The sequence below is a fragment of the Felis catus genome, chromosome F1 (genome assembly GCF_018350175.1).
Source record: "Felis catus isolate Fca126 chromosome F1, F.catus_Fca126_mat1.0, whole genome shotgun sequence".
NCBI lineage: Eukaryota > Metazoa > Chordata > Mammalia > Carnivora > Felidae > Felis > Felis catus.
In genome coordinates this window covers 43,220,816-43,248,492 of record NC_058384.1, presented here as the reverse complement: position 1 = coordinate 43,248,492, position 27,677 = coordinate 43,220,816, and the positions used below count along the sequence as shown (strand labels likewise).

General features: G+C 41.4%; 1 protein-coding gene across 2 annotated transcripts in view; it reads left to right on the top strand.

The window, feature by feature from the left end:
- The window catches only part of RBBP5 (RB binding protein 5, histone lysine methyltransferase complex subunit), a 36,327-nt gene that overhangs the window by 2,606 nt on the left and 6,044 nt on the right, over positions 1 to 27,677 (top strand). Inside the window, exons 2-13 of one of the 2 annotated variants that reach the window (XM_003999408.6) lie at positions 7,814 to 7,839; positions 8,757 to 8,929; positions 17,731 to 17,871; positions 18,664 to 18,826; positions 20,368 to 20,477; positions 21,507 to 21,626; positions 21,715 to 21,868; positions 21,965 to 22,036; positions 22,648 to 22,765; positions 23,387 to 23,456; positions 23,829 to 24,058; positions 25,140 to 25,217. In XM_003999408.6, the coding sequence (XP_003999457.1) occupies positions 7,814 to 7,839; positions 8,757 to 8,929; positions 17,731 to 17,871; positions 18,664 to 18,826; positions 20,368 to 20,477; positions 21,507 to 21,626; positions 21,715 to 21,868; positions 21,965 to 22,036; positions 22,648 to 22,765; positions 23,387 to 23,456; positions 23,829 to 24,058; positions 25,140 to 25,217 (1,455 nt within the window). Of the gene's footprint in view, positions 1 to 7,813; positions 7,840 to 8,756; positions 8,930 to 17,730; positions 17,872 to 18,663; positions 18,827 to 20,367; positions 20,478 to 21,506; positions 21,627 to 21,714; positions 21,869 to 21,964; positions 22,037 to 22,647; positions 22,766 to 23,386; positions 23,457 to 23,828; positions 24,059 to 25,139; positions 25,332 to 27,677 lie in introns of both variants that reach the window. The other variant, XM_003999407.6, reaches the window with a different exon arrangement.

Here is a 27,677-nt window from a genome sequence, read left to right as displayed (position 1 = left end):
GCCGGACTCTTGATTTTGGCTCAGGTCATGATCTCAGTTTTGTGAGGTCGAGCTCTGCATTGGGCTCTGCGCGCTGACTGTGCAGAGCCTGCTTGGGATTCTCTGTCTTTGTCTCCCTCTCTCTAGCTCTCTGCCCCTCCCCCGCTCATGCTCCCTCTGTGTCACTCAAAATAAATAATAAAATAAAAAAAGTAAAAAAGAAATTTAAGGATGGAGGAAAGGTGTTAGATAGGCTAGTACGTTGAAAGAGATAGCAGAATCACAGTAAAGGTTTTTTTTGAATGATACAGGAGATTTGTGACAGTGAAACTTAGGAGTATTTAGCATTGGAAGGTTAGACAATTTAAAAGAAGGCTGATCCAGAAGGTACACATTGCTATGGAAGTGACTGAATTTTAAAGGAGAAAGTTCATGATTGCAGCTAAAAAGCAGAAAGGAACAGAAGTGATGTGACTGTGGGAGCATGCAAAAGAATAGCTGGCCGGATAAAGGAAAGGAATAACGTGTTCTTAATTTGAACAGGCAAGGTACTGATTTTACTTCTGCAATCACTTAAAAAAAAATTTTAACGATTTATTTTTGAGAGGGACAGAGACAGAATGCGAGTGGGTTAGGGGCAGAGAGAGGGAGACACAGTATCTGAAGCAGGCTCCTGGCTCTGAGCTGTCAGCATAGAGCCCGACGCGGGGCTCGAACTCACTGAGCTGTGAGATCATGACCTGAGCTGAAGTCGGACGCTCAACCGACTGAGCCACCCAGGCGCCCCTACTTCTGCAATCACTTTTGAGCCCTTGCTGCTTATCAGACAGTATGCACTTGGAGATACAAAGTTAAAATAAGAGTTTTTCAAGCTTATTTTTATAACTCATAGTAAGAAATGTATTTTCTATCACAACCTATCATATATACAAATATATATGTTTCTCAAAATAATATTTTTTTAAAGATTTTTTAAATGTTTATTTTTGAGAGAGAGAGAGCGCACGTGAGAATGAGCGGGGGGGGGGGGGGGGCGGGGCAGAGAGAGAGGGGGACAGAGGATCCAAAGCAGGCTCTGCACGCTGACAGCAGTGAGACTAATGTGGGGCTCGAACTTGAACCGCGAGATCATGACCTGAACCGAAGTCTGACGCTCTACTGACTGAGTCAGCCAGGCGCCCCTCTCAAAATTGTGCTTAATCCTTGTCATGCTCAATGTCCTCTTTTATCTTCTGTTCTAAAGTTTTAAAAAACTTGTTGGGTGTCACTAAATTGATTTATCCATTTGTGGTGGATTGAGTCCTACTGTTTGAAAAACACTGAAATAAGATACACCAGGTGGAGGTGTGCACAAAGCAAACTGTATTTGCGGCAAATAAGGAGATCACGGGGAGTGACTTCCAAAGCTACGACTCTGAACAAGGGTGCGTGGCTCCCTCTTTATAGGGTTAGGATGAATGTTTTGGTGGGAAGCCGTAGCATCTCATGTAGAGGCAGGCATAAGCCCACGGGGCGCCTTCGGGAAACATACCTGTACACGCACTGCTGTGCAAATGAGGCTTGTGTTCCTCCTCGAGCAGAGATTTTAGTATTACAGTGAGGTAAAGTTGGAGGTCCCTCCGTGGGCCTTCTACACAGGCACTAGTCAGGGGTTCCTCTCTAACCCGTCTGGGCCCTGTCTCTTGAGGGGTGGTTTCGGTTTCCAGTTGCCTGAGTGAAGAGATCAGCCGGAAAGAAGAACTTAAGGAAAAATGTGGGACGTAGGTTGGTGAGTACAAGCAGGTGGGCAGTAAAGGTCAGGTCTTGGGGCCTGGCCGGCGACCGTAGTTGTCACTTAGTAGTGAACGGAGAGGGCCTCATGACAATATGTAAAAGACCTTCGTACAGAGTCTGACACCTGAGCCTTCAGTAAGTGGGAGCTGCTGATGCAGGTTTGAGCTCTTCAAAGAATGGTGAGCCAGCAGGGGCGTAAGTCTGGAAGGCTCATTGAGGTTCTTTAATTTCTTGCTTTTCCAATGAACAAATACAGCACCTACTTACCACAGCAGTGGAGACAGTACAGACATGCGTATGGAAAGGACCGTCTTTCTCCCCTTCCCCAAATGGTAACTGTCTAGTGATTATCCTTTTCTACCTTATTCCTTGCTCATACAGACATTTAAACACATTTGTTAGGGCTTTGTTTCAGCTTTTTTACAGAAATAGAACCTTTTTATACACAGTATTTGAAACTTTCTTCACTTATCACTATAGGATACTATTCCTACACGTTAGCAGATACTAGATCCGATGGTTTTTAATGCGTTCATGTAGATACACATTCATGATAAGTAATTTTAATTGTGAAATTTACATGCTTTTTTTTAAAAAAAAAGTGGTCTTGGGGTGCCTGGGTGGCTCAGTCGGTTGGGCGTCCGACTTCGGCTCAGGTCATGATCTCGCGGTCCATGGGTTTGAGCCCTGCATTGGGCTCTGGGCTGACCGCTCAAGAGCCCGGAGCCTGTTTTGGATTCTGTGCCTCCCTCTCTCTCTCTGACCCTCCCCTGCTCATGCTCTGTCTCTCTCTGTCTCAAAAATAAATAAAACGTTAAAAAAAAAATTAAAAAAAAAAAAGTGGTCTTTTTTCCTTGCCTCCTCCTTTTTGTTGATAATCCCACATATTTCCTTCCATATTTTTCTCTATGCTTATATATACTTGTGTGTGTGTGTGTGTGTGTGTGTGTGTGTGTGTGTGGATGCACATGGTAAAAAACAATGAGATTATATAATGTACACTTTGTGCTTTGCCTTTTTTTCTACTTAGTAACACCAATGCAGATTTCTCTAAGATATTTGTGTAATTTATTAGTATATTTGAATACAGCATATTTTATTCATCCATTACGCTATTAATGGGCATTTACCTTATTTCCAGTTTGGGGAGGTTTTCTTTGTTTTTTGGCCACCTAGAAAACAATACTTTAAAATATCTGTACTTTGTCCCATTGTTGTGTTTACATCTGTGGAGATTAGATTTCCGACTGTAGGATTGCTGAGATGAGGACTATATATGTTTTGCTTTTTTTTTTAATGTTTATTTATTTTTGAGAGAACACGAGCGAGGGAGGGGCAGAGAGAGGGGGGGACTGGATCTGAAATGGGCTCTGCGAAGCGGGCTCAGAGCTGACAGCAGCGAGCCCCATGCAGGGTTCCAACTCACGAACCGTGAGATCATGACCTGAGCCGAAGTCCTTCTCAACTGACCGAACCACCCAGGTTCCCCCTGTGTTTTGCTTTTAATAGATGCCGATCCCTTTTCTCAAAGGCTGTAACAATTCCCATTTTTGCAAGTAATGTGGAAAAATGTTCCTTTGCCCTCCCCTCTGCCCGCAGGTATTCTCTCTAAATTTTCCTGTCTGATGGATGAAAGTGGTATCTCATTTTTAATTTGGATTTACATTTCTCCAGCTACAGCTGAGTTTGATATGTTTTCCTCTGTTCAGAGGCGTCTGGTTTTGTTCTTTTATGGCTTGTTTATGCATGCTTTTTTTGTTTTTTTTCCTTATTGTATAAACTTGCTTTATAAGATGGGTAACTTTTTATAAGATAGGTAAATAACTGACTCCTATCAGTTATTTGCATTGCAAATTTTTGTAAATCTTGACTATGTTGTCACGTAAAATGTTCAATTTTTATTTAATCAAACGAATTTCGCTTTTAGTTTTCCTCACTTGGTTAAGGTCTTCCCTACCCTAGATTATACATGTGGTCTCCTTGATTTTCTTCAGAGATTTTTGTTGTTTAAAAACATTAATTTACCTGAAATTTTCATGTAACGTGAGAGGAACTAACCTTTTTTCCTCCTAACTTCCATCTCCTTCCAGATGAACAGTCACTTGTCATTCCCTGTATGTTAAATAAGTTCTTCACTAAATCGAAATGCCACCTTTATCATATATCAGCGGCTTTACCATACATGTAGATTTTTTTTTTACATTTGTCTTTAATCCATCTAGAATTACATAAAATGTTAATTTTTAGGGAAAGCCATTAAGTTTTCCCATCCCAAAATGGCCTTACCTGAGATTTTATACTTTTCTTCATATGTGTCCTGTGTCTTTCCTTATTACCTTTTCCTTAAATATTAAACATTTTTTTTAATGTTTATTTATTCTTGAGAAAGAGACACAGAGCATGAGTGGGGGAGGGGCAAAGAGAGAGAGGGACACAGAATCCGTAGCAGGCTCCAGGCTCTGAGCTGTCATCACAGAGTCCGATGTGGAGCTTGAACTCACGAGCCGTGAGATCCTGACCTGAGCCGAAGTCGGCTGCTCAACCGATTGAGCCACCCAGGCGCCCCTTTCCTTAAATATTTTCTATGTTTTGTAGCCATTGTGAGTGGAATTTTTCCTTGTATTTCTGTTTTTGGGTACTAATTTCTAATGTAGAGAAAAGCTATTAATGTTTGAATATTTTTCTTGTATTAAGCCACCTTACTCTATATTATAAATTAAAAAAAATCTATTTATTTTTAAGTAATCTCTACACCCAGCCTGGGGCTCGAAGTCACCATTCTGAGATCAAGAGTTGCTGGCTCTTTTGAGTGAGCCAACCAGACATCCCTCCCTATTTTCTTACTAATTTAAGTAGTTTTCTTATTTGAGTCTCTTGTGTTTTCTAGGTATTCAATAATAGCAAAAGAGCAATAGTTTTATCTCCTTATTTTCAGTGGTTAAACCAATTATTTCAATTATTTCATTTTCTTTGGTTGGAACCGCCAAGATGGTGTTGATGGTGATATATCCCTTTCTAATTGCTGATACTAATTGAAATGGTTTTAATATTGCACCTTTTGGAATGAGAATCGTCCATGTTTTTGATAGATTTTTATCGTTTATTGTAGTCTTCTGTTCCTTTTATTAGAAACCATTACGGAGTTTTAGATGATTTCAGCATCTACTGATAGGATTGTATCGCTGGTATAAACATTCTTCACTAAGGGAGTACATCAGAGTTCTATGCCGTGGAGGTGTTTGGGTGCTGTAGCCCTACCCCTGGTCCTTTTCCCCTCTCCTATACCATAATGCCTTCTTAAGTGGTACAGTAACACACTCCAGATGCTTTGTCTTTAGGGTTTGATTATAATTGTAAACGCTGCTAGAAGTTGTGATTCAAGTCTGCAGAATCTAAAGGTGAAATGCTGTGTACCATTTATGTTGAGAAAATTGTTGTTTTCTTTTTAGTACTATCACCATGAAGTTTTGGTATCAGGTTGGTTTTATAAAAAACTGATACATTTTTTTTCCTGCACGGAAATAACTTGCATAATGTGGTAATTATCTGCTGCTTGAGATTTAGGAGAAACTGGTCACAAAATCCTTAAGGGTCTGCTGTGTCCTCCGCCCCCCCCCCCCCCACTTTTAATGGTATGTCTTTAACAGGCTTTCAATGTGTTCTCTACTTACTGATCCAGTCAAGGATTTTTCTTCTGTAATCAGTTTTGTCAGATTTGGAAATAGTGTGTTTTGCTATAGAAGTCACTCGTGTTTTTTGTATCAAGTGTATTATGAAGTTCAATCTCTGACTGGGGTTTTGTTTCTTTTTGGCATCCACGTCTCTGGGCATCTTTTTCCCTCCTGCATGGTCTTTAAAACCTAAGAAATCTGATCATGACATTAAATGGTAGGTGGTGGCAAGATGGAGCATATGACAGCGGCCTTGAGCATTCTGTGAGGAAAGGGCCTTGGGCTCCTGTAATCCTGCCTGACAGCCGTCTTGCTCAGGCCCCCCAACAAAACTGCCCCAGATTAGCCTCATCTTTTTTATATGTCACTTTCTCGTTGTGCTCCTTTAAACTCCTTATTGTTATTCTGTTAACTAGGATGATCCTCAAAGAAGAAAAACCCACCCGAAAAACATAAACCAGAAATACAAGGGGTAGTCTGTGTTGAGAGGTAATCAGACATTAAAATGATCCCTGGATTCTGGACTTTCTCAGAATCTTGTATGTGGTTTTCCCTTATCACAACACAGAAGGTCACACTGCTCCTTCCAGAGTACTTCATATTCCCAGATTGTGGTTTTTGGTTTGTGTTGTTTTTAATGTTTGGATAAATACTTTTTTTTGGTTTGTTTCTCACCCATGTGAATATAGATCTTCTATCTTACTGATTTGGAAAGATGTATAGGTTACATTGTTAAAGGAAGCAAGTCCCATCGTATGTGTCATGTTTTATTTAAAAAACAGCTGTAGGGGCGCCTGGGTGGCGCAGTCGGTTAAGCGTCCGACTTCAGCCAGGTCACGATCTCATGGTCCGTGAGTTCGAGCCCCGCGTCGGGCTCTGGGCTGATAGCTCAGAGCCTGGAGCCTGTTTCCGATTCTGTGTCTCCCTCTCTCTCTGTCCCTCCCCCGTTCATGCTCTGTCTCTCTCTGTCCCAAAAAATAAATAAAACGTTGAAAAAAAAAATTTTTAAAAACAGCTGTAAATATATGAATGCTTATACAAATATATGCTTATAGATTTGCTTATACAAATAAGCATGTAGAAACATATGGAAACTTGTACCTTGCTGAGTGGGTTGCAGGGAGGAAACTATCATTTTTTAATTACACATTGCTGTATTACTTACACGTATTAGTTTGGTAACTTGAGAAAAGTTCTTTCAAAAACCTCTTGATCTGGTTTCATCATTTCAGTTCACCCTTTTCTTTCATAATTGAATGCAGTCAGCCACCGTAAATGTGGCTCACAGTAGATAATCAAGATAATTACCTTCTGGGGACATTTACCTTTAGTTTCATCCCTCTCAGTGTTCTTTACTGTAGGGCCTGTGTTTTGATTAGCTTTAATGTTTTCACTCTTTGGTTTTCAATTTTTTTAAAGGACAGAATGTAATAGAACTGGTTTCCAAACTTTTTTTTTCTTTTCTTTGTCAAAGCACTGGGCTTCTTTTTTTTAAAAATGAAATCTTACTTGAGTGCCCTGTGAAACAACTTTCATGGACCTGTAGTTCTCAGAGTGTACTTTAAAAGCCACCATGATGAAATACTTAGGTAATTGTATAAGTAAATGCCGACAAAGACGGTGTTGCTGTGGACGTGAAAATTCGGAGAAGCAGGCGGTAATCATGCATCCTCTGTAGCTCGAAACGTTTGTTATTCCCGTGTGGATGCAGCATTTCATACAGGAAAAGCATTCAGGGGTATTGGCACCCAAATGTTGTATGCTTAAGAACTTCATATAGAGAATTGCATCTTTAATCAACTACCAGATTATGTTACAACGTAAATGTCATTCTTAGGAAGGTAAATGGTCAGTGCTGGTTGGCTGCTATTAATGAGACTTTAGAGAGTTCATTGGATAAGGGACGTTTGACAGACTGGATTTTTTTAAAGTTTGTAGTTAAAAATAACCACGATAACCCCATTACCAGTAAACCCCATTATGTTTATAGGTAACATTTTTATGAAAAATAATGATTTTCTAAAAAAAAAAAAAAATAGAATAATAGCATGGTTTTACAATTTTACAAATTGTCTTTAATGCTTGCCTAAGTAGAAGTTGGCAGAATTCTCGCATCTACTTTTGCATTCACTCTGTTGCAATATCACTGATTGGGGGGCCTCAGGACAAGTCATCTGTAAACGTAAGCGATATTGAGAGTAAAGAGTCAAATGCCATCTTGGTTTGATAATGAAAATAAGTGTGACCCCTGAAGTCCCTGGCCCGTCCAGGCAGTTCCCCGTCCACACTTTGCGAACCACTGCATCCACCAGCCCTAAGCGGGGGCGGGGGGGAGGGGTCCCTCCACGTGTTGCACATGCTCCATGAACTCTTTCTTTGCTTTGTTGCAGAGTCCTTTGGGCAGAATTATCCAGAGGTAAGAGTATAGTATTACTGTGAATTTAGGAATATGGTAACTGGCTAGCTTTTGTGTTTGGGTGGAAAATGTAGTTTGATCCCCTCACCCCCCCCCCCACTTTTTTTTGGACAGCATTAAGTGTGGTGGTACCTCTTTTGCTATAATAAGGAACTCGGTGCTTTATTTTGAGGAGAGGGGAAATAGGCAGTATTGGTGGAAAACCTCACCATAATGTTGTAAATCTTAAATAGTTCATTTCCCAGTAAATTAAAAAAAAAAATACTTGGAAGGATTTTTCATAAACTGTACCATCACCTGTACATAGATTTTTTTCTGTGTTTTTCTACTTTGAATCAGTGTTTTTGCGTAGTAATAACGGGTGTGCTCTAAGTGTGCTTTACACTTTTTTAAATGTAAAAATATTTTGTAATGCTTGGAATGCGTTTCAGTATAGTCATTATGGTTTTAGTCATTATTTTAGTCATCATAGTCATTATTTTAAATGGCTTGATAGGAGTATAAAATAATGTATTTGACTTTCCTAATGTTGCACAGGCAGGCTGTTCTAGTGATTTTGTTTTACATTATTTTTCTTGAAATAAATCTCAAGAACTATGATAACTGGGTCAGTACCATGACTCTTTTAATGAATCTTGTTATATTTTGCCTAATTGCCCCTCACAGTGTGCACAGAGTTATACTGGTAATGTATGAGATTTATTACATCTGTTTCTAAACATTCTCTGTTAGCTTTTATAAATATTTCCTTGTTCTGTCTAGTTTAATAAGCGTAAGAACACATATAGAGATTATTTTGGTATGTGTCGTAATGTAAGTTAAACAGAAGCGTCACAGATGAGAGAGAACCTTGAAGAAATAATTTGAATATTATGGGGTATTATTGTGTATATTCTTGTATTTGTTTTAATTTTTAGGAAGCCGATGGAACTTTGGATTGTATCAGCATGGCCCTGACTTGCACCTTTAACAGGTGGGGCACACTGCTTGCAGTTGGCTGTAACGATGGCCGAATTGTCATCTGGGATTTCTTGACGAGAGGCATCGCTAAAATAATTAGTGCACACATCCATCCTGTCTGTTCTTTATGGTAAGGAATTTTAACATAATATGTGGAATATATTGAGTTGAGTTAGGGGGATGAATGTCAGCTGTGTAATTGCCAGTCTCATTTTACTAGATACTTTAATATTTAGAGTTTTAAGTATTCATTCATTAGTAGTACCGTTTCTCCTACTGTCTGTAGACCTTGAACCCGTGCTGTCCTCGAAGCACCTTTGTGGGGGAGAAACTCACTGTACTTGTGGATCCAAATCAGGCCCTGTCTGAGACTATTTCAGGACTGAGATGAGATATTTACAGATGGCGGCTGTAGTCCTGTTTGTGATATTGACCTTTTGTTTAAAATAGAAAATCTTATTAGGAGGGAACCTTGGAAATCCTGTACTGCAGCTTTGTCCAGGTTCTTGAATTCCAGGAGTTCCACTGATCACTGTCTGTTCCTTCACTGAATTGTAGTTCAGCTTTTCTATCAAATAGATTGAGCTAAAATCTAATATAAATAAATGCCCATTGATTTCTTTCTTCCCCTTGGAGACTACTCTATGTGCTTTGGAAGGTTTTGTTGTAGGGCACCTCTTCTAACTGAACTTGGGACCCAAAACAGTACCTCATCAGATTTTATTTATTTATTTATTTATTTATTTATTTATTATTATTATTTTTTTTAGCGTTTATTTATTTTTGAGACAGAGAGAGACAGAGCATGAACGGGGGAGGGTCAGAGAGAAAGAGGGAGACACAGAATCTGAAACAGGCTCCACGCTCTGAGCTGTCAGCACAGAGCCTGACGCGGGGCTTGAACTCAGGAACCACAAGATCGTGACCTGAGCCGAAGTCGGACGCTCAACCGACTGAGCCACCCAGGCACCCCAAGTACCTCATCAGATCTAATGGAACTGTGACATATTTCCTTTTGTGTAAATGGAAGTGGCAGCGACATTGTAAGGCCCTGGATGGTGGGGAGGCCTGAATCCCAGTCTAGGTTTGACGGCTAATGAACTAGCTTCAGCCAAAACTTGTCTCTACTATGCAGAATGAGAGGACCAGCCTGGATGATCCATTAGAGCTTTTCCATTTCCTTCGCATTTCGTTTTTTTCTGTTGTTGTGTTTTTGCAATATTGAAATAAATGCGTCTGTTTTTAATAGCTTGATTAAAATCTATGTAATTCACATACTATACAATTCACTCAAAGTGTACAATTCACTGGTATTCTTTTTCTTTTAAAGTTTATCTGTTTATTTTGAGAGAGAGTGGGTGAACGAGCAGGGGAGGGGCAGAGAGAGAGAGAGAATCCCAATCGGGCTCCATGCTGTCACTGCAGAGCCTGATGCAGTACTTGAACTCAAGAGCCATGAGATCCTGACCTGAACTGAAACCGAGTCAAGACACCCAACTACTGAGCCACCTGGGCGCCCCCAATTCACTGGTTTTGTATATATTCACAGAGTTGTGCAGCCTCATCTCAATCTTAGCACTCCTACCTGTTAAAAAATATACATATATTTTTATTGTAAAATAATATATAATCATGTAGAACATTACGGAAAAGATAGCAAAACAGAAAGAATTAGTGTCTCCCATAGTACTCTGTTACCCAAGTATTACTACTGTAAAGATTTTAGTATGTTTCTATATATAGTTTTTTTTAAGTATATTTATTTTGAGAGAGAGAGAGTGTGTGTGCACGAGTTGGGGAGGGGCAGAAAGAGCAGGAAAGAGAGAGAATCCCTAGCAGGTTCTGCGCTGTCAGCGCAGAGCCTGATGCGGGGCTTGAACCCACGAACCAGGAGATCACTACCTGAGCCAGAATCAAGGGTCAGATGCTTAAGCGACTGAGCCACCCAGGAACCCCACTATATATGGTTTTTAGAGAACAGAATTTGTAATTGTAATGTATTCTATTTTATATTTTGCTTTTTTCCTCCCTAACCCTGTCCAGACAATTTCCTGCTTACATAGCCTCTAAACACTTTTTTTATGGCTATATATGTTCTCATGGATGAACTGTAATTTATTTAACAATTCTTTGGTTCTCTGCTACATGTTTAGTGAATGTCTTTGTGCATAAACTTTTTCACTTATATATTCATTCATTCAGCAAACACTGAACATGAATTACGTACCACGTGCAAGTACTGAAGCTTTATGGGTCCTATACAAGAACTGTATTTGAGATTTAGTGGAGGCAAAGGAGGAAATGACCCACGTACTGAGAACAGTGGTCAGGAAAAGCTTCCTAGGTGAGATAATTTCTAACTTCAAACCTGTAAGATAAGTAGGTATTTGCCAGTTGTAGTCCAAGCAGAATGTGGCACAGGCACAGGTACATCAGCTTCAGACAAGCGCAGGACGATGGGGAGCTGTAGGTAGTTCAGGATGGCTGGATTGTGGTGCGGGGGATGGGGTACGGCAAGAGCCAGTAAACAGATCCCCAAAGAGGACTCTGTGTACCATACTGTGAGTTTGAACTTCACCTTGTAGGTAACCGTGAAGTCATTAAGATATTGTAGGAAAGAAAACGACACGATGAGCTTTTTATTTAAAAAAAAAAAAAAAATCTCTAAAAAAAAATTAAAATGAATTTAAAAACCTCTATAAAAAAGCACGTGGAAAGGGATGCCTGGGTGGCTTGGTTGATTAAGTGTCTGGCTCTTGATTTCAGCTCAGGTCATGATCTCGTGGTTCACGAGTTCGAGCCCCGCATTGGGCCCTGCGCTGACAGTGCGGAGCCTACTTGGGATTCTGTCTCCCTCTCCCTCTGTCCCTCCCCTGCTGGCTCTGTCTTTCTCAAAATAAATAAAAACAAGGTTAAAAAAAAAAAAATAAAATAGCCCATGGAAAAGAGATTGAAGGGGACAGAAAATGAAGATAAGCAAAGCCCAGGGATCCAGGCTAGAGATGATGAGCACGGTTGTGGTAGGACCGGAGCTGAGTGTTGCTGATGGAGAATGGACAGAAATAAGAGTCCTAGTCCTTAGCAGACAATGGAGAATGAGGGAAGTGGGAGATTAAAAGGATCCTCAGATTTCTGGCTTGGATGAAGATATTCATGGGGGGGGGGGGGGAACGGTAGTTTGACATCATGGTTGCGTGTCTCCTATTATTTTATTGCAAATAACTTGTTTTATGAGTACCTTCCTGTGAGATGGTAAGTGCTGTGATTTATGAACCTTGTCTGCCATTTTACTGCTATGTTCCCAGCTTCTGGTTGTTTTTTTCTCTCCCCCCCCCAGCTTCCGATTTTGTACCACCTTGTGGAATTTGGAATTGTAGAATATATTGTTGTTGGTTTTTTTTTTTTTTTTAATGGGAGACCCTCTCTTAGGCTTCACTTGTTTATAGTTTAATTTTAAATTAAAGATTTTTAGTTAATGATTAATTTTAAATTAATTTTAAAAATTGGATTCCCCTCTAATTTAACAGAAATACAAGGTTGCTGTGGGGGGAAAAAGGATATTATAATACAAAAGGGTTTAAAGAAAAAATGGAAGAACTGGCACTCAGTTCTGTAGTCAGATTGTGCCATAAGGCTCACAAGAGCAACAATAAAAGCTGTCCCTTGTTTCTCCCCACGCCAGCCCACTCTGTGCTTTCATTTTTTTGTCTATTTCTTCTGATACTTATCTTCATATTTCTAATTAACATGTATCTTTGTCTTGGTTTGTTAATTTCAGAACTTATCCACGGACATGCTGTTACAGTATTTGCAAGTTTAGCTCACTCTCTTACCCTTCACGGAAATGGGGTGGATCTGGATCGCTGGTTTTTTTGTTAGGAACCCTCAACAAAAGAGCGTCTTCAAACCTCTTCTTTTTTTATGTTCACGTTCTCTGAAAGGATCCTCTGCTTGTCTTTCTGAGGGGTTAGACTGCAGGTGTTCTAGAGCTGGTGGGAGAGAGTCCTTTTGTATGCAGACTTGCTCTTGATCCCTTTATATTCACTTCCTTATTTTACCCCAGCCTTCCCTGTCCCCTTCGGTCCCAGGTCTGGGAGTACATTCATCTTGTCTCTGACACAAATAACTGTTAATGGTTTTTGAGCGCTTGTCATGTGCTAGTCATTGAGCTAAGAACTGTATATATACTGATCTTAATTCTGTCAACAGTCTTCTGCCAGGTAGATAATATTGCTCCCATGTTCTAGGCGAGGAAATTGAAGCTGAGAGGGTGTAGAACTTGACTAAGATCACACAGCGAGAATGTGTAATGTGTAGGCTTCAGGTTAAGTCTGACTGTTGAACCTGCGTTCTTAACCACAGAGGTACATTGCCTGCTAAGTTCCTCGGTAGCAGCCTCTCTTCTTTGCAAAATTTGGATAAATACTGGTTTGGGGTTTCTTTGTCCCTTCTGTTTTTCTTTCTTTTTTGTTGTTTACATTTTACTTATTTATATATGTACGTATGTATGTCCTTCTGTTTTTCATGTGTTCCCCCCACCCCCCGCCGCCACCTTCCTGTGGGTTTCTTGAACATTTTTTAGAATTCCACTTTATCTGCAGTAGTCCCCTTTACCTGTGGTTTCCCTTTACGTGGTTTCAGTTACCTGTGGTCAACCGCAGTTAGGAAGCAGATGATTCTTCCTGACATACTGTCAGAAGGGCAGTAGCAACCTAATGCTTCATCACAGCGCCTACATCGTTTTCACTTCCTGCCCTCACACAGGCGTTTTATCATCTCAGATCATCACAAGAAGAGTGGGTAGAGTACATTAAGAGATTTCAAGAGGGAGAGACCACATTCACGTATTCCATTACAGTATATTGTTAAGATGGTTCTATTTTATTATTAGTTATTGTTAATCTCTTACTGTGCCTAATTTATAAATCAGACTTTATCATGGGTGTGTGTGTATAGGAAAGCACAGTATACATGGCATTCAATACTATTAATGGTTTCAGGCATCCATTGCAGGGTCTTTGTATCTGCCATGGAAAAGAGGGAACCGCTGTAGGGGTGCCCGGGCGGCTCAGTTGGTTAAGCGTCTGACTTTGGCTCAGGTCACAATCTTATGGTTTATGAGTTCAAGCCCCTCATTGGAATCTGTGCTGACAGTGTGGAGCCTGCTTGTGATTCTCTGTCTCTCTCTGCTGCTCCCCTGCTCTGGCTCTCCTCTTTCTCTCTCAAAAATGAATGGATAAACTTTATTAAAAAATAAAAAAGTTGGGGCGCCTGGGTGGCTCAGTCGGTTAAGCGGCCGACTTCGGCTCAGGTCATGATCTCACAGTCTGTGAGTTTGAGCCCCGCGTCAGGCTATGTGCTGACAGCTCAGAGCCTGGAGCTTGTTTTGGATTCTGTGTCTCCCTCTCTCTGACCCTCCCCCATTCATGCTCTGTCTCTCTCTGTCTCAAAAATAAACGTTAAAAAAAAATTTTTTTAAATAAAAAATAAAAAAAAAAATAAAAAAGTGGGAACTGCTGCAGGATATTTGTGTAACCTGAGTGGATACTAGGTATTATGTTGTGTACGCCTGATTTATCACCATCCACTGGCTGTTGACATCTTCCCAGTTCAAGTGAAGTGTCGAAACCTTACCTCTGTTTACCCTCTTTCATGTATAATTGTTGTAAATATTTCCTCTGTATGCTTTGAGACCCACATAAGACAGTGTTACAATTTTTGCCGCAAATATCAAAGCTAAAGAGAAAAAAATGGATGTTACAAACCTATATTTTTACTCTCTTCATTGTTCTTTTTCCCTCATGATCGAAGATTCCTTCTTTTACCATTTCCTTTCCATTTAGAGAACTTCCTTGAATCATTCTTTTAGAATAGATCTTCTGGTGACAAATGTTTTGATTCCCTCTTTGTTCCTGAGGGATATTTTTGCTGGTAATAGAATCTGGGTTGGCAGTATTTTTCTTCCAGCACTTGCAAAATGTGTTCCTTCTACTTTTTTCCAGGGTTTCTGATGAGAAATCTTCTGTCATGTGAATTGTTCCCATAGGTAAAATGTCCTTTCTCTCTTGCTGCTTTCAGGATTGTTTTTTCTTTGTCTTTAGGTTTCAGAAGTTTGTCTCTTTGTCTTGGAGTTGATTTATTTGAGCTCACCCTGTTTGATGTTTGTTTGCTCAGCTTCATGAATCTGTAGGTTTTATATCTCCTGCCAAATTTGGGAAAATGTCAGCTATTATTTCTTTTTTTTCTTTTTTTAATTTTTTTTTTTAACATTTATTCATTTTTTTGAGAGAGACAGAGTGAGAGCAGGGGAGGGACAGAGAGAGAAGGAGACGCAGAAGCAGGCTTCAGGCTCTGAGCTGTCAGCACAGAACCTGATGTGGGGCTCAAATTCACGAACTGTGAGATCATGACCTGAGCCGAAGTCAGATGTTTAATCGACTGAGCCACCCAAGCGCCCCAGCCATTATTTCTTTAATACTTTGAAGCCCCCTTCTTTCTTCTCTTCTTTTAGGACTCTGATGGTGTGGATAGTAGATCTTTTATTGTAGTTCCACAAATCCCTGAAGCTCTGTTCATTTTTTAGTCTCTATTTTCTCTAATTCAGATTGGCTAATTATTATTCTGTCTTTCAGTTAATGGATTCTTTCCTCTTTTTTCTCCATTGGCTGCTGAACCCATCTATTGGGTTTTTTATTTTAGTTGTGTGTTTCACTTCTAAAATTCCCATTTCAGAGGCACCTGTGTGGCTCAGTCAGTTGAGTGTCCGACTTTGGTCAAGGTCATGAGCTCATGGTTCATGAGTACGAGCCCCACATCGAGCTCGCTGCTGTCAGTACAGAGCCCACTTTGTATCCTCTGTCCTCCTCTCTCTGCCCCTCCCCTACTTGTGTGCATGTGTGTGTGTGTGTGTGCACGGGTGTGCGTTCGCTCTCTCTCAAAAACAAACAATTTTTTTAAATAAAATAAAAAAAAATAAACTTCCTATTTCAGCTCTTCTTTTCTATATCTTTTATTTCTTTGCTGAGACATTCTGGGGTTTTTTTTGTTTGTTTGTTTTAAGCATTTTCATAATGGCTTGTTACAACATATTTATGATGACTATTAAAATTCTTGTCAGGGGGCGCCTGGGTGGCGCAGTCAGTTAAGCGTCCGACTTCAGCCAGATCACGATCTCGCGGTCCGTGAGTTCGAGCCCCGCGTCGGGCTCTGAGCTGATGGCTCGGAGCCTGGAGCCTGTTTCCGATTCTGTGTCTCCCTCTCTCTCTGCCCCTCCCCGTTCATGCTCTGGCTCTCTCTGTCCCAAAAATAAATAAACGTTGAAAAAAAAATTCAAAAAAAAAAATTCTTGTCAGATAATTGTAACATGTACGTCTTCTCTGTGTTAGCATCTGTTGACTGTCTTTTGTCCTTCAAGTTGAGCTGTTTTTTGTTCTTGGGTTGATAGTGATTTTCATTTGAAACTTGAACATTTTGGGTATTGTGTTTTGAGATTGTAGAGGTTATTTAAATCTTGTGTTTTAGCTGGCCGCCTCTGACACTGTACCCGCAGAGAAGAGAGGGTGCCATCTTGTTAACTGCCAGATGGGTTAGAAGTCCAGGCTTCTCATCTGGCATCATTATGCTGGGTGGGGTTGGAAGTTCAGCCTCTCCACTGGCCTCCTAGGCTGATTCCATCCTGGCTGGGAAGCATAGGAGTGTCTTGTTCCTCCTGTTCCCCATGTGGCCTCCACTTACACTGCAGTGGGAATCCTCATTACAATCTGGCGGCCCACTGAGCTTTATCTCACACCAACACAGTTAGTGGGGAAGGGTGCCTTGCTATACCCAGGCAAGAGTGGAGGTCTAGATTCTATTTAGACCTCGTTGACTGGGATGGAGGTGGGGCTGCAGTTTTTCGAATGGTGATTGCCGGGATAATTATTGCCTAAAACTTTTTTGTCTCTCTGGGCTGTCCTTTCCTGGTCCTTTGGCTCATGAAAGCACGCTTTTCTTGAGGCTTTATTTGTGTGATTCCATTGGTATTACTGGGTATTGGCTTCTCCATCACTCGGTCTGGGATATATAAGGCAAAATAAAATCCAGGGAACTTTCTGTTGTGGCATTCCTCATATCTTGTAGTCTCTAGCCAGTCTGTCTTTTCTCTTTCTCTGCCTTTCAGAGCCTTTTTGTTTGTTTTATATGTATTGTCCAGGGCGTTTAGCTATACTTAGCAGGATTCCTTTTTTAGTTATTTTAAATAACAGATACTTATTTTTATTTTTATTTTTATTTATTTATTTAAAAAAAAAATTTTTTTTTAACGTTTATTTATTTTTGAGACAGAGAGAGACAGAGCATGAACGGGGGAGGGTCAGAGGGAGAGGGAGACACAGAATCTGAAACAGGCTCCAGGCTCCGAGCTGTCAGCACAGAGCCTGACGTGGGGCTCGAACTCAACGGACCGCGAGATCATGACCTGAGCCGAAGTCAGACGCTTAACCGACTGAGCCACCCAGGCGCCCCAACAGATACTTATTTTTACTGTTTTGTTTACACTGTGATGGTGCTGTTTCTGAGACAACCTCAGAAAGCTCAGATACTCTCTGCCCTCCCCCAAGGGGGGAAAAATACTTGTTATGGCAACACTTAAGGGCTAGCAAATTGTAGACTCTTCTAAAATATTTGAGTCTTTTATTTCCTGGAGCCACTTGTAGTATTATCTTGAACTATTAAGAGCTTTTGTTACTGCATATAAAGATGTCATGTAGACGTTCTTATTTATTGCTTAGTTGGGAAAGTTTGTTGTGGATTTGAGTGCATGTTAAAAAAGGAAATATTTTTGACCCCGGCAGCCAGGGTGGTGTGTGTGACTCTGCATTTTTATCCATGAGAGCGCTACAGTGTACTTTAACTTAGAATATGTGCTAAATTCTTTTTTTTCTCCCCCTCCAGCTGGAGTCGAGATGGTCATAAGCTCGTGAGTGCTTCTACTGATAACATAGTGTCACAGTGGGATGTCCTTTCAGGCGACTGTGACCAGAGGTTTCGGTTCCCTTCACCCATCTTAAAAGTCCAGTACCATCCACGAGATCAGTATGTTAATCTGCGCTGTTCTTTCCTGGGGCAGGGACTGATTCTGTATGGACTAGCTCCAGGCTCATGACCATTTCAGTTTAAGGTTTTAGGAGGCAAAAGTACACGTCTCTTCAAACCTTCTACATAAAATAATGTTTCTGTCTAGGTTGGCTCTCCTGAATAGATTTTAAGGAGAGTGAGTGCTCTATAATTAAAAACTGGCCAATATTAAGACGTTGGAAGCAGGCAGAGGTAGGAATAAGTATAATAACGGGTCCTTGACCTGGAGCTTTCCACGCCTCCCGTCCCTCCCTACCCCTGCCAATTATTTGAATTTCTTTTGACGGAAATAGTTCAGTATTCCAACTACATTTAAGAAAAAGAGTTACCCAGCATTCCATTACCCAAACATAACTGTTTTCATTTTTCTGGGTTCTCTATTAGTCAAGGTCTCTTTAAGTATAAAGCTTGTTATATCGTGCTTTATAGCTCACAAGGCACTTACGTGCGTATGAGATATACGTAAATGTGTATTTTTACATGGTTTTAGTTAGTTACTTTGTTGCATACATATTTCTACTAGTTTGCTACCACTTCATATTTAATTTTAATGATTACATCCTGTTGCTGTATTCAGTTGTTTTTGTTTCCCTGTTATTAGACACTTAGATTTTAGGCCTTTCCGCGTTTGAAATTTGCTTGGGCTGGGAGAGTTGATGAAGGTGGTGACAGGCATCAGGGAAAAGGGCAAGAGAATTAGCCTTCTGATACCAAAGCAACAGCCAATGTACTATTCATATTTTTAAACAGGAACAAGGTTCTCGTGTGTCCCATGAAATCTGCTCCTGTCATGTTGACCCTTTCAGATTCCAAGCATGTTGTTCTGCCGGTAGACGATGACTCCGATTTGAACGTGGTTGCATCTTTTGATAGGCGAGGGGAGTATATCTATACAGGAAATGCAAAAGGAAAGGTAAGCCTGGAAGTTAGCGAAATAAGCATCAGTCGTTCATATTTACTTGTTTTGCTTCCTTTGACGTTTCTTTTATCCCTGGACTACGCATGTCTCCTGCTGATGGCAAATGTAGCCTGTTTTCCTCTCATGCCTTCATAATAATTTCTGTTCTTTTGATTTAGCGTGGTGAGGGATTAATTCAGCCTTAGGAAGGGGTGGAAGGGTCTTTTGCTGGATGCTAGTAATGAGGGGCTGTTACTCAATTATAAAAGTTAAGAGTCATAGCGTAAAGTAGAATACATCTGTTGAAAACGTTTTAATGCCTGGTTCTGTAAATCTTGTATAATTCAGGCCAGCTTAACGTATGGTTTTGTGGAGTAGAAGTCAGGTTTAGCTGGGCTTTCAGGTCCCTTTTAAAAGCTTAGAGTTTGTAGTTCCATTAGGAAACTTGATTTTTTTTTTTTTTTTTTTAATGTTTGTCTATTTTTGAGAGAGAGAGCGAGCACAGGAGGGGCAGAGAGAGGAAGAGAGAGAGAATCTCAAGCAGGCTCCACACTGTCAGCACAGAGCCCGTTGCGGGGCTCAGACTCATGAACCATGAGATCATGACCTGAGCTGAAGTCAAGAGCTGGACACTTAACTGACTGAGCCACCCAAGTGCCCCTAGGCAGTGTGTGTGTGTGTGTGTGTGTGTGTGTGTGTGTGTGTGTGTGTGTGTGTGTGTGAGAGAGAGAGAGAGAGAGCGCGCGCGCGCGAGAGGGAGATCGATATTGGGACCTATAGGCTAGTATAATTTCATGACTGTCTTAGAACGTGGCCATTTTTGGAAACTGTGGTAAACTACACACAACATAAATTACAACGTAAAACTTACCATCTTAACCATTCTTAAGTGTACAGTTGAGTGATATTAAGGACATTCACGCTACTGTGTACTGATCATCACCATGTAGCTCCAGAGCCTTTTTCATCTTGCAGAACTGAAACGCCACTTGTTTACCAAGGACTTCTGTTCCTTGCTCCTTCTCCAGCCCCAGGCAGCCATCACCCTACTTTCTGTCCCTCTAGATTTGGCCACGCTAGGTACCTCCTATAAGTGGACTCATACGGTATTTGTCTTTTTGTGCCTGGCTTATATCACTTAACCTGATGGCCTGAAGTTCTGTCACTTAGCCTGATGGCCTGAAGTTCTGTCACTTAGCCTGATGGCCTGACGATTCCTTCATGCACAGCGCGGGCCAGAATTCCCCTCCTTCTCGTGGCTGAATACGGTTCCATCGTATATATGCACCACCTCTTGTGTCCCCACTCGTGTGTTGATGGATACTTTGGTTGCTTCCACCTTTTGACTGTTGTGAATAACACTAAACATTCTATTTTAAGAAAAGGTTAAGACACAGTCCTTTATTCGAAGAATTAAAAGGCGGTACCCGTTAATCAGGTTGAATACACGAGAACAGAAATGTTTATATTTCTACCCAGCTTTAGAAATGGAAGCCAGATCTAATTACTCGAAGTTTCCAGAATACTTAACTTTCTTTTTTCCCTTTCAACTTTAGATTTTGGTCCTAAAAACAGATTCTCAGGATCTTGTTGCTTCCTTCAGAGTAACGACTGGAACAAGCAATACCACAGCTATTAAGTCAATAGAGTTTGCCCGGAAGGGGAGGTGAGACCTTGTCTTTTTAGGGACAGTTTTAAAAGTGAGTAGAATGCAAACATACATTGAGATTCACAGTTCTTGTGTATATTATGCGTACATTTTTAAGAAAGTTTACTTAAAAAGTAACCAAACTGTCAGTATCTGGTTCTTAAGTCCATAAAATGTTCCGCATTGAACCAGCAGTCACTTCTTTCTCTGGAGGTTGTCGGGCAGTCCTTTTACAGAAAAGATATCTGGGTGGTGTGTGCTTAGACCTACAGTGTCTGGCACATGGTAAGCACTGGGCAAAGTCAGCTCTTCCTATAATCAGAATTGATGTCACAGAATTCACATAGTAATTGAACATGCGTTCTATTTACATAAAGTCTGTTTACCTTTTTAATGTCAGGTGTTTTTCTGGTAAGTTTGGTTACCCAGCTAGAAGTAGGTAGGTCACAGAAACGACAAGAATCAGGTTGTGAGTGTCAGGAAGTGAGGTGACGGTCCTCCTGTTTTGTGTAGGACCATTCGTGTGTACTTTGAGGACATTGATGTTCAGTATTCTCTTGAATTAAGAAAAGGTTGGTGAAATCTGTAAGAAGGTAGTGAGATAACTTCTATGTTAGATTTCCAGCGTCACTATAGTAAAAATTTGAACATTTTAAGATGACAGATTTAGTTTATTAACTCATTAGGAAGAATACGTTATGTACAAAACAGGCCAGGAAAATGAAGTATTCACATACATCTATCAGTTGGTGAATTCAGCAAGCTGGTTTCAGTTTAGAGGTCTTGGATTTCAGTCAAATACTGAAGATTAGTTGGTGCATGTAGGGTTCAGGGATACATGCAGAGTATACAACATATTTTCACTTCAAATTATATTTTGGTTTGGAAGGTGATAGGTAAATATATAAGTACTCTAGCCTATCACTGAGTCTCTTCTCAGTTTATTAGTTGTCTTATGGTACTGTTCTAAGTAACGGGTAGTAACGGAAAATGTTAACAGAAGCAGATTTCTGACCTTCGGTGTTGATATTTTTATCCTTTCTCTAGTTGCTTTTTAATTAACACAGCAGATCGGATAATCCGGGTTTATGATGGCCGAGAAATCTTAACTTGCGGAAGAGATGGAGAGCCCGAACCTATGCAGAAATTACAGGACTTGGTAAATAGGTACGTCTCACAACCTGGGAGACCACGGGATAGTTCATGACCTGGGCTCAGCTTCTGGTTCTCCTTGGGTACTTTCTTTGTCCTTCAGAACCCCGTGGAAGAAATGTTGTTTCTCTGGGGATGGAGAATACATAGTGGCCGGTTCAGCCCGGCAGCACGCCTTGTACATCTGGGAGAAGAGCATTGGCAACCTGGTGAAGATTCTCCATGGCACGAGAGGAGAGCTCCTCTTGGATGTAGCTGTGAGTAAAAGGAGAGGTTGCTGTCGTCACTGACGTGCAACACATCATCTCGGATCCATTCTTAGAGCCGATTTTTCTTTCCTTCCTTAAATTTAGTGGCATCCTGTTCGACCCATCATAGCATCCATTTCAAGTGGAGTGGTATCTATCTGGGCACAAAATCAAGTAGTAAGTCTTTTTCTGGTTTAATTGCTTTGAAGCTAGACACCCTTTTTTTATATCCAAGAACCTTAGTTAGTAAGCTAAAAATGACCTGTTTAATTTCTTTTGCATGTGCTTCTTGTAACTTAATTAAATATAGATGCAGTTTTGCTTTATTTTGGTGGGAGAGATTTAGCCCAAAGCTGATTTACTAGCTCTGTTTTCAGGGAGAAAGCCTGTTGTATTTTTCTGTTACTCACCTGAGAGAGAGTTCTCTTTTGCTCTTCTTACTTTCAGCTCAGTTTCTATTTTACTTCCCGGTTTTATTTTGAGTACCTTTACTTTGTAATTTGCATACCTCTAAGAAAATGTTAACGTTTTACCTGATCATTTCATCCTAAGAAGATTAAAGATGACAGTTCTTATGGAAGAACTCTGGTTAGTAAGAGAATGTTTAAGATCGAAATACCTTAAGATAATAAAACCTTACAGATACCTGATTTTTGTTATCTGCCAGGTTTGATCTCCGAGTTCTGCGTCTCTTACATCCTCTGATCTTTCACTTATATCAGTAACTTGTAGCTCGTAGACTGCTGCTGTCTCATGTGGTTAAGTAGTGTATTTTGTCTGTGGCGTAGGAAAATTGGAGTGCATTTGCCCCAGACTTCAAGGAGTTGGATGAAAATGTAGAATATGAGGAAAGGGAATCAGAGTTTGATATTGAAGATGAAGATAAGAGTGAGCCTGAGCAGACAGGTAAGATTTCTTGACTGCAGTCTCTTTTTCTTTAAGCTCATGTAGTTTTTTGTTTTTTGTTTTTTTTAGTGTTTTTATTTATTTTTGAGACAGAGAGAGACAGAGCATGAGCAGGGGAGGGGCAGAGAGAGAGGGAGACACAGAATCCAAAGCAGGCTCCAGGCTCTGAGCTATCAACACAGAGCCCGACGCAGGGCTTGAACTCACAGACTGTGAGATCATGACCTGAGCTGAAGTCGGACGCCCAACCGACTGAGCCACCCAGGCGCCCCAAGCTCACACAGTTTTGACAGTGTTTCAAGAGTCTTTCGGTGGTAGGCACTGACGGAGGGCTTCCATGGGCATTTTTCATTTTTCCTAGGGTTCCACAGCACTCCTACCATTTCTGTGTGTGTTTCCTGATTAATTGCACATGGTTAAATGAGGATTTACATGCGGCACCTAGCAGTGCTCGGCATGGGGGTGGAAATTCAGCATATATTTGTTGAATGATTAAGTATACTGAACTATTTGGTTTTTTCTTTGTTTCTCTGGAATTTTAGTGTATGGATATCATTAGGCTGCAAGTAAAAAGCAGTTTTATACTTCTTCTCATACCTCCACTGTGTTTTTCTCCTGCAGGGGCTGATGCTGCAGAGGATGAGGAAGTGGATGTCACCAGTGTGGACCCTATTGCTGCCTTCTGTAGCAGGTGAGCCACCTCTGCACGTGAGACCTCAGGCTGCTGCTGCTCCTGCTCCCCCTCCTCCTGGCTGTTCTGTCAGCCTTCGTTCGTTAGTTCAAAATGATAATGTCTTTGGTGTACAAGAAATCCCATCCCTGTTCCCCTGATAGAGAATCTTAAGAAAAACTGAAATAATTCATTTATGCTGTTTATTTTTACGACTGATTTTATTATCATATAGTCAGATTTCCCTTAACTCATCTTGGCTTTCTTAAAGTTCTAGATCCATACCTGTTGCTTATGGTTAATATAGGTGATTCTGCCCTAGAGGAAGGGTTCATGGTTTAAGCAACTGTCTCCTCTTTTTTCCAATCCCTTGGCTGATCCTGTTCCAAATAGTGATGAAGAGCTGGAAGATTCAAAGGCTCTATTATATTTACCCATTGCCCCTGAGGTAGAAGATCCAGAAGAAAATCCTTATGGCCCCCCACCGGATGCGGTCCAAACCTCCCTGATGGATGAAGGGGCTAGTTCAGAGAAGAAGAGGCAGTCTTCAGCAGATGGGTCCCAGCCACCTAAGAAGAAACCCAAAACAACCAATATAGAACTTCAAGGAGTACCCAATGATGGTAAGAGCTGCGTCTTGCCCCTGTTGCCGAACAGACATCACTGTTTCCTCTCCAGCGCAGTCTGGTCATTTCCTATTTGAGGGATTTTACCTTGAAGGAAATTTCCCATGAGTCTTTCTCTTTTCTTTTCTTTCCTTTCTTTTTCTTTTTAATCGCGCCTTCCAGCTTGGTAATGATTTCATCTTCTTTTGCTTCTCTTTTAAATCAGAGAAATTATGCCTTCTAGTACTTGGCCTAAGTGACAGCTTTCCATCTCCTGACATCTGGCTCAGAGTGCTTCATTACACCATTCTTCTTTTTCCCTGTGGAGTGGTGTCACTAGGTGGTAAAGTACTAGTCAGGCCTGGATAACCTTTGCATTCTTCCTGCCTACCTTTGCAGTCGGACTCCGGAAGCCTTTATCATCGCCTCGTGGGATAGGACGGGGGATAGGTTGGACGGTGCGTGCGTGTGTTTACTCCCGAATGCCATCCGTTCTCTTCTAGCTAAGCACACACGAGTGACTTGTGCAGCCGTGCGTCTCCCTAGGGTGGAGTATGCCTGCTTGCTCCAGGCAGTGTGGTGTTTGTTGATCACTGCTGAGTTGTGCATCAACTCTGCAAGTTGTTTCACTGTTTCTGCTTTACAAAGGAGAAACTTTAGGCTTTGAGAGGTCAAGGGGCTTGCCCAAGGTCTCGGGCAGTGGCGTAGTCAGTATCGTTGCCCTGGTCTGTCTGGTTCCGAAGTCCAGTTCCCCTTCCGCTCTCACATGCCGGTGTGCCCGTGTGCATCCCTGGCCTGGCGCATGCGATATGTCGTCAGTGTGTTTTTCAGCTACCTTGCTGGTGTAGAGCTGCCATGGGATGAACCATACAGGCCATCTGTGCTCTTTGGTCAGGCAACTATTTCCCATTTAGCGGCCACACTCTTCTGTAGTTTTAGAATCAGTGAGAGCAAACTTTCCTCCTTGTATTAATGGATCTGGGACCCGAGAGCAACACTCTTTGCTCCCGGGTAGTCACAGCGTGCGGCGCGTGTCTGGTTGGGGTGCTGGGATGGGCGGCGTGTGGATCCCTTTCCGTGCCTCTCTGTCCTTTTACAGAAGTCCATCCACTACTGGGTGTGAAGGGGGATGGCAAATCCAAGAAGAAGCAAGCAGGCCGGCCTAAAGGATCAAAAGGTAAAGAGAAAGATTCTCCATTTAAACCGAAACTCTACAAAGGGGACAGAGGTTTACCTCTGGAAGGATCAGCGAAGGGTAAAGTGCAGGCGGAGCTCAGCCAGCCGTTGACAGGTAAGGACACACTGGGAGCGCTGTCTGGCTTGCTTCGTGGCCTTGCTTTGTACAGCCCCTGACTCCGTTTAACTGCAGCGTTCTTTCCCTCCTTCTCTCCTTTTCCCAGTGGCAGACATTCTCTGAGTTTCAGGCTGCTGCCAAGGGCAGGCAAAACCAGATTTGGCTTAATTCAGTGGCTCTTAACCTTGGGTCTGTAAATAGGTTTCAGGGGATCTGTATTCCCCTGATATTATATGTAAAATATCGTGTGAATATTTTTGTGGGAAAGATGCCCATAGCTTTCATCAGATTCCTGTAGGAATCCGTGAGCCCCGAAAGGGTAAGAACCCCTGGTTTAATTCATTTCTTTGCCTGTGTTTGCTTCCAGGTTTTTGTTTTGTTTTGCCTGAAATGAAAGAGCCAGACAGATAACCAGAAGTGTATAAAGCTTGCTTTATGCAGCCCTAGCTGTTTGTAGCGTTTTGTCTTTCTTTAAACTGTTCACATCCCAGAGGTGGGGGTTCTCTCTCTCTCCGTAGTCCAGAAGCAGTGACAAAGCTGTCAGTAGTCCCATCATGTTGAGGAAGAAGGGGAGATGGTTTTCCAAATAGGATGAGATTACCACAAAAGACCGCAACCATATCTGTGTAGCTTCTTAACTCCTAAGCCTTTGAAACTTATACTGAGTTTTCTCACTTTGCTTGAGGGAGGAAATTTTTGGGGGGATGGAGAACAATCTTAATTTCCTGTCAAATACTTGTGAATGCAGGCCAAATGGTCTCTTGTTTGGAAAATAGTAATCAAATTAGAGTCCATTTCTATTCAGACATGACTGGGTTTTGGAAAACGTATGTATGAGCATCGCCTTAGTGCGGGCAGTGGTCTAGATTCCCTGTGGCTAGGTCAGGAGACTCAGAGGCAGGGCTGAAAAAGTGTCAGTGGTTGTATTCAGATTTTATTCCTCAGGCTTAAAAATTAAAAAAAAAATTGTTTTTTTAACGTTTATTCATTTTTTGAGAGACAGAGACAGAGGGTGAGTGGGGGAGAGGCAGAGGGAGAGGGAGACACAGAATCCGAAGCGGGCTCCAGGCTCCGAGCTGTCCGCACAGAGCCCGACGCGGGGCTCGAACTCACAAACCGCGAGATCATGACCTGAGCCGAAGTCAGCCGCTTAACTGTCTGGTGCGTCAGGCACCCGCCCCATCCTCTGGCTTTAAAATTTTAACTCCAGCGTGTGACCCCAGCTGTGCTGGCGTGACACGCTACTACAACGTGGAACAGAGTTCCTTGTTTGAGGTACACCTTCCTTCAGTCAGTTGATCGCGATGAACGTGAGTTCTCTTCCGTAGAGAAGCTGAAGCAGACTCAATTACTCACTTTGAGTATTCCGCCTCACGCGCTAGATTTAGATGTTCCGTTTTCACAGCCAACGCGTGGCACCGACAGCAGCATTGTTTCCCCAACAGCGCTATTTATGTTGTTCACTGGGGATCAGTTACCACCTCTACATTCAGTCCACTGAAGGCTCTCTCTGTATGTGTTTTAAAATAGCCGGGACGAGTTTCATGGCCATTGCCAACAAAGATTGCAGGCCAGTAATTGATTCATGTAAATACAAACGATCCTTCTATAGCCTAGTTCTCGTACAAGCTGTGGCCACTACAGAGAAACACGGTTTACCTTTAAATAGATTTCTCTGGCCTAACGAGCTGAAATGCTTGAGGCTGATGTAAAATGTGGCCAGACATACGGAGTTAATTGAAATACGCTAGGACATAGTCTCCTAGCTTCTTCAAAACCTGCCAGTAATTAATCATTTGCTTTTTAATAGTCAGTGTATGGCAAATAAACCACTTAAAAGTTTTTGAAAATTCACATTTCCCTTTCTATAATTCAGTGATTTCCACTTTTAATTATAGTTGATCTGATCACTAGCAGTTAGGTAAATATCCCTGGCCTTTCTTCAGTTGGGTTTCTGTCACAGACCCCGTGAACCACTGTTAGATTTTACAGCACAGAGTACAATAGCAGTGTTGTTTCTCAGATGTACTTGAAAAATGTCTAAACGAGAGTCAAACTCAAATGTCGAAAAGTTTGCTCAGCCATTTTTATTTCCTAAAATTCTCAAAACTTCTCAAAATACTGAATACGGTTTGCAATGACATTTTCAAGTATGTGTGTAATACATGCTTCAGTAGAAGTTAGTGTTTCGAAGCTCCTGGCAAGAATGGATACCATTATCTAGAGCCTATTAGAAGTTAATTCCTACTCACTGTGCTGACAAGGTTAAATAAGGTAGTGACCTCATTAAAGGCTAGAACTTGTATCTTGGAATAGCGGGGGGCTGTAAACCGGACTTTTATT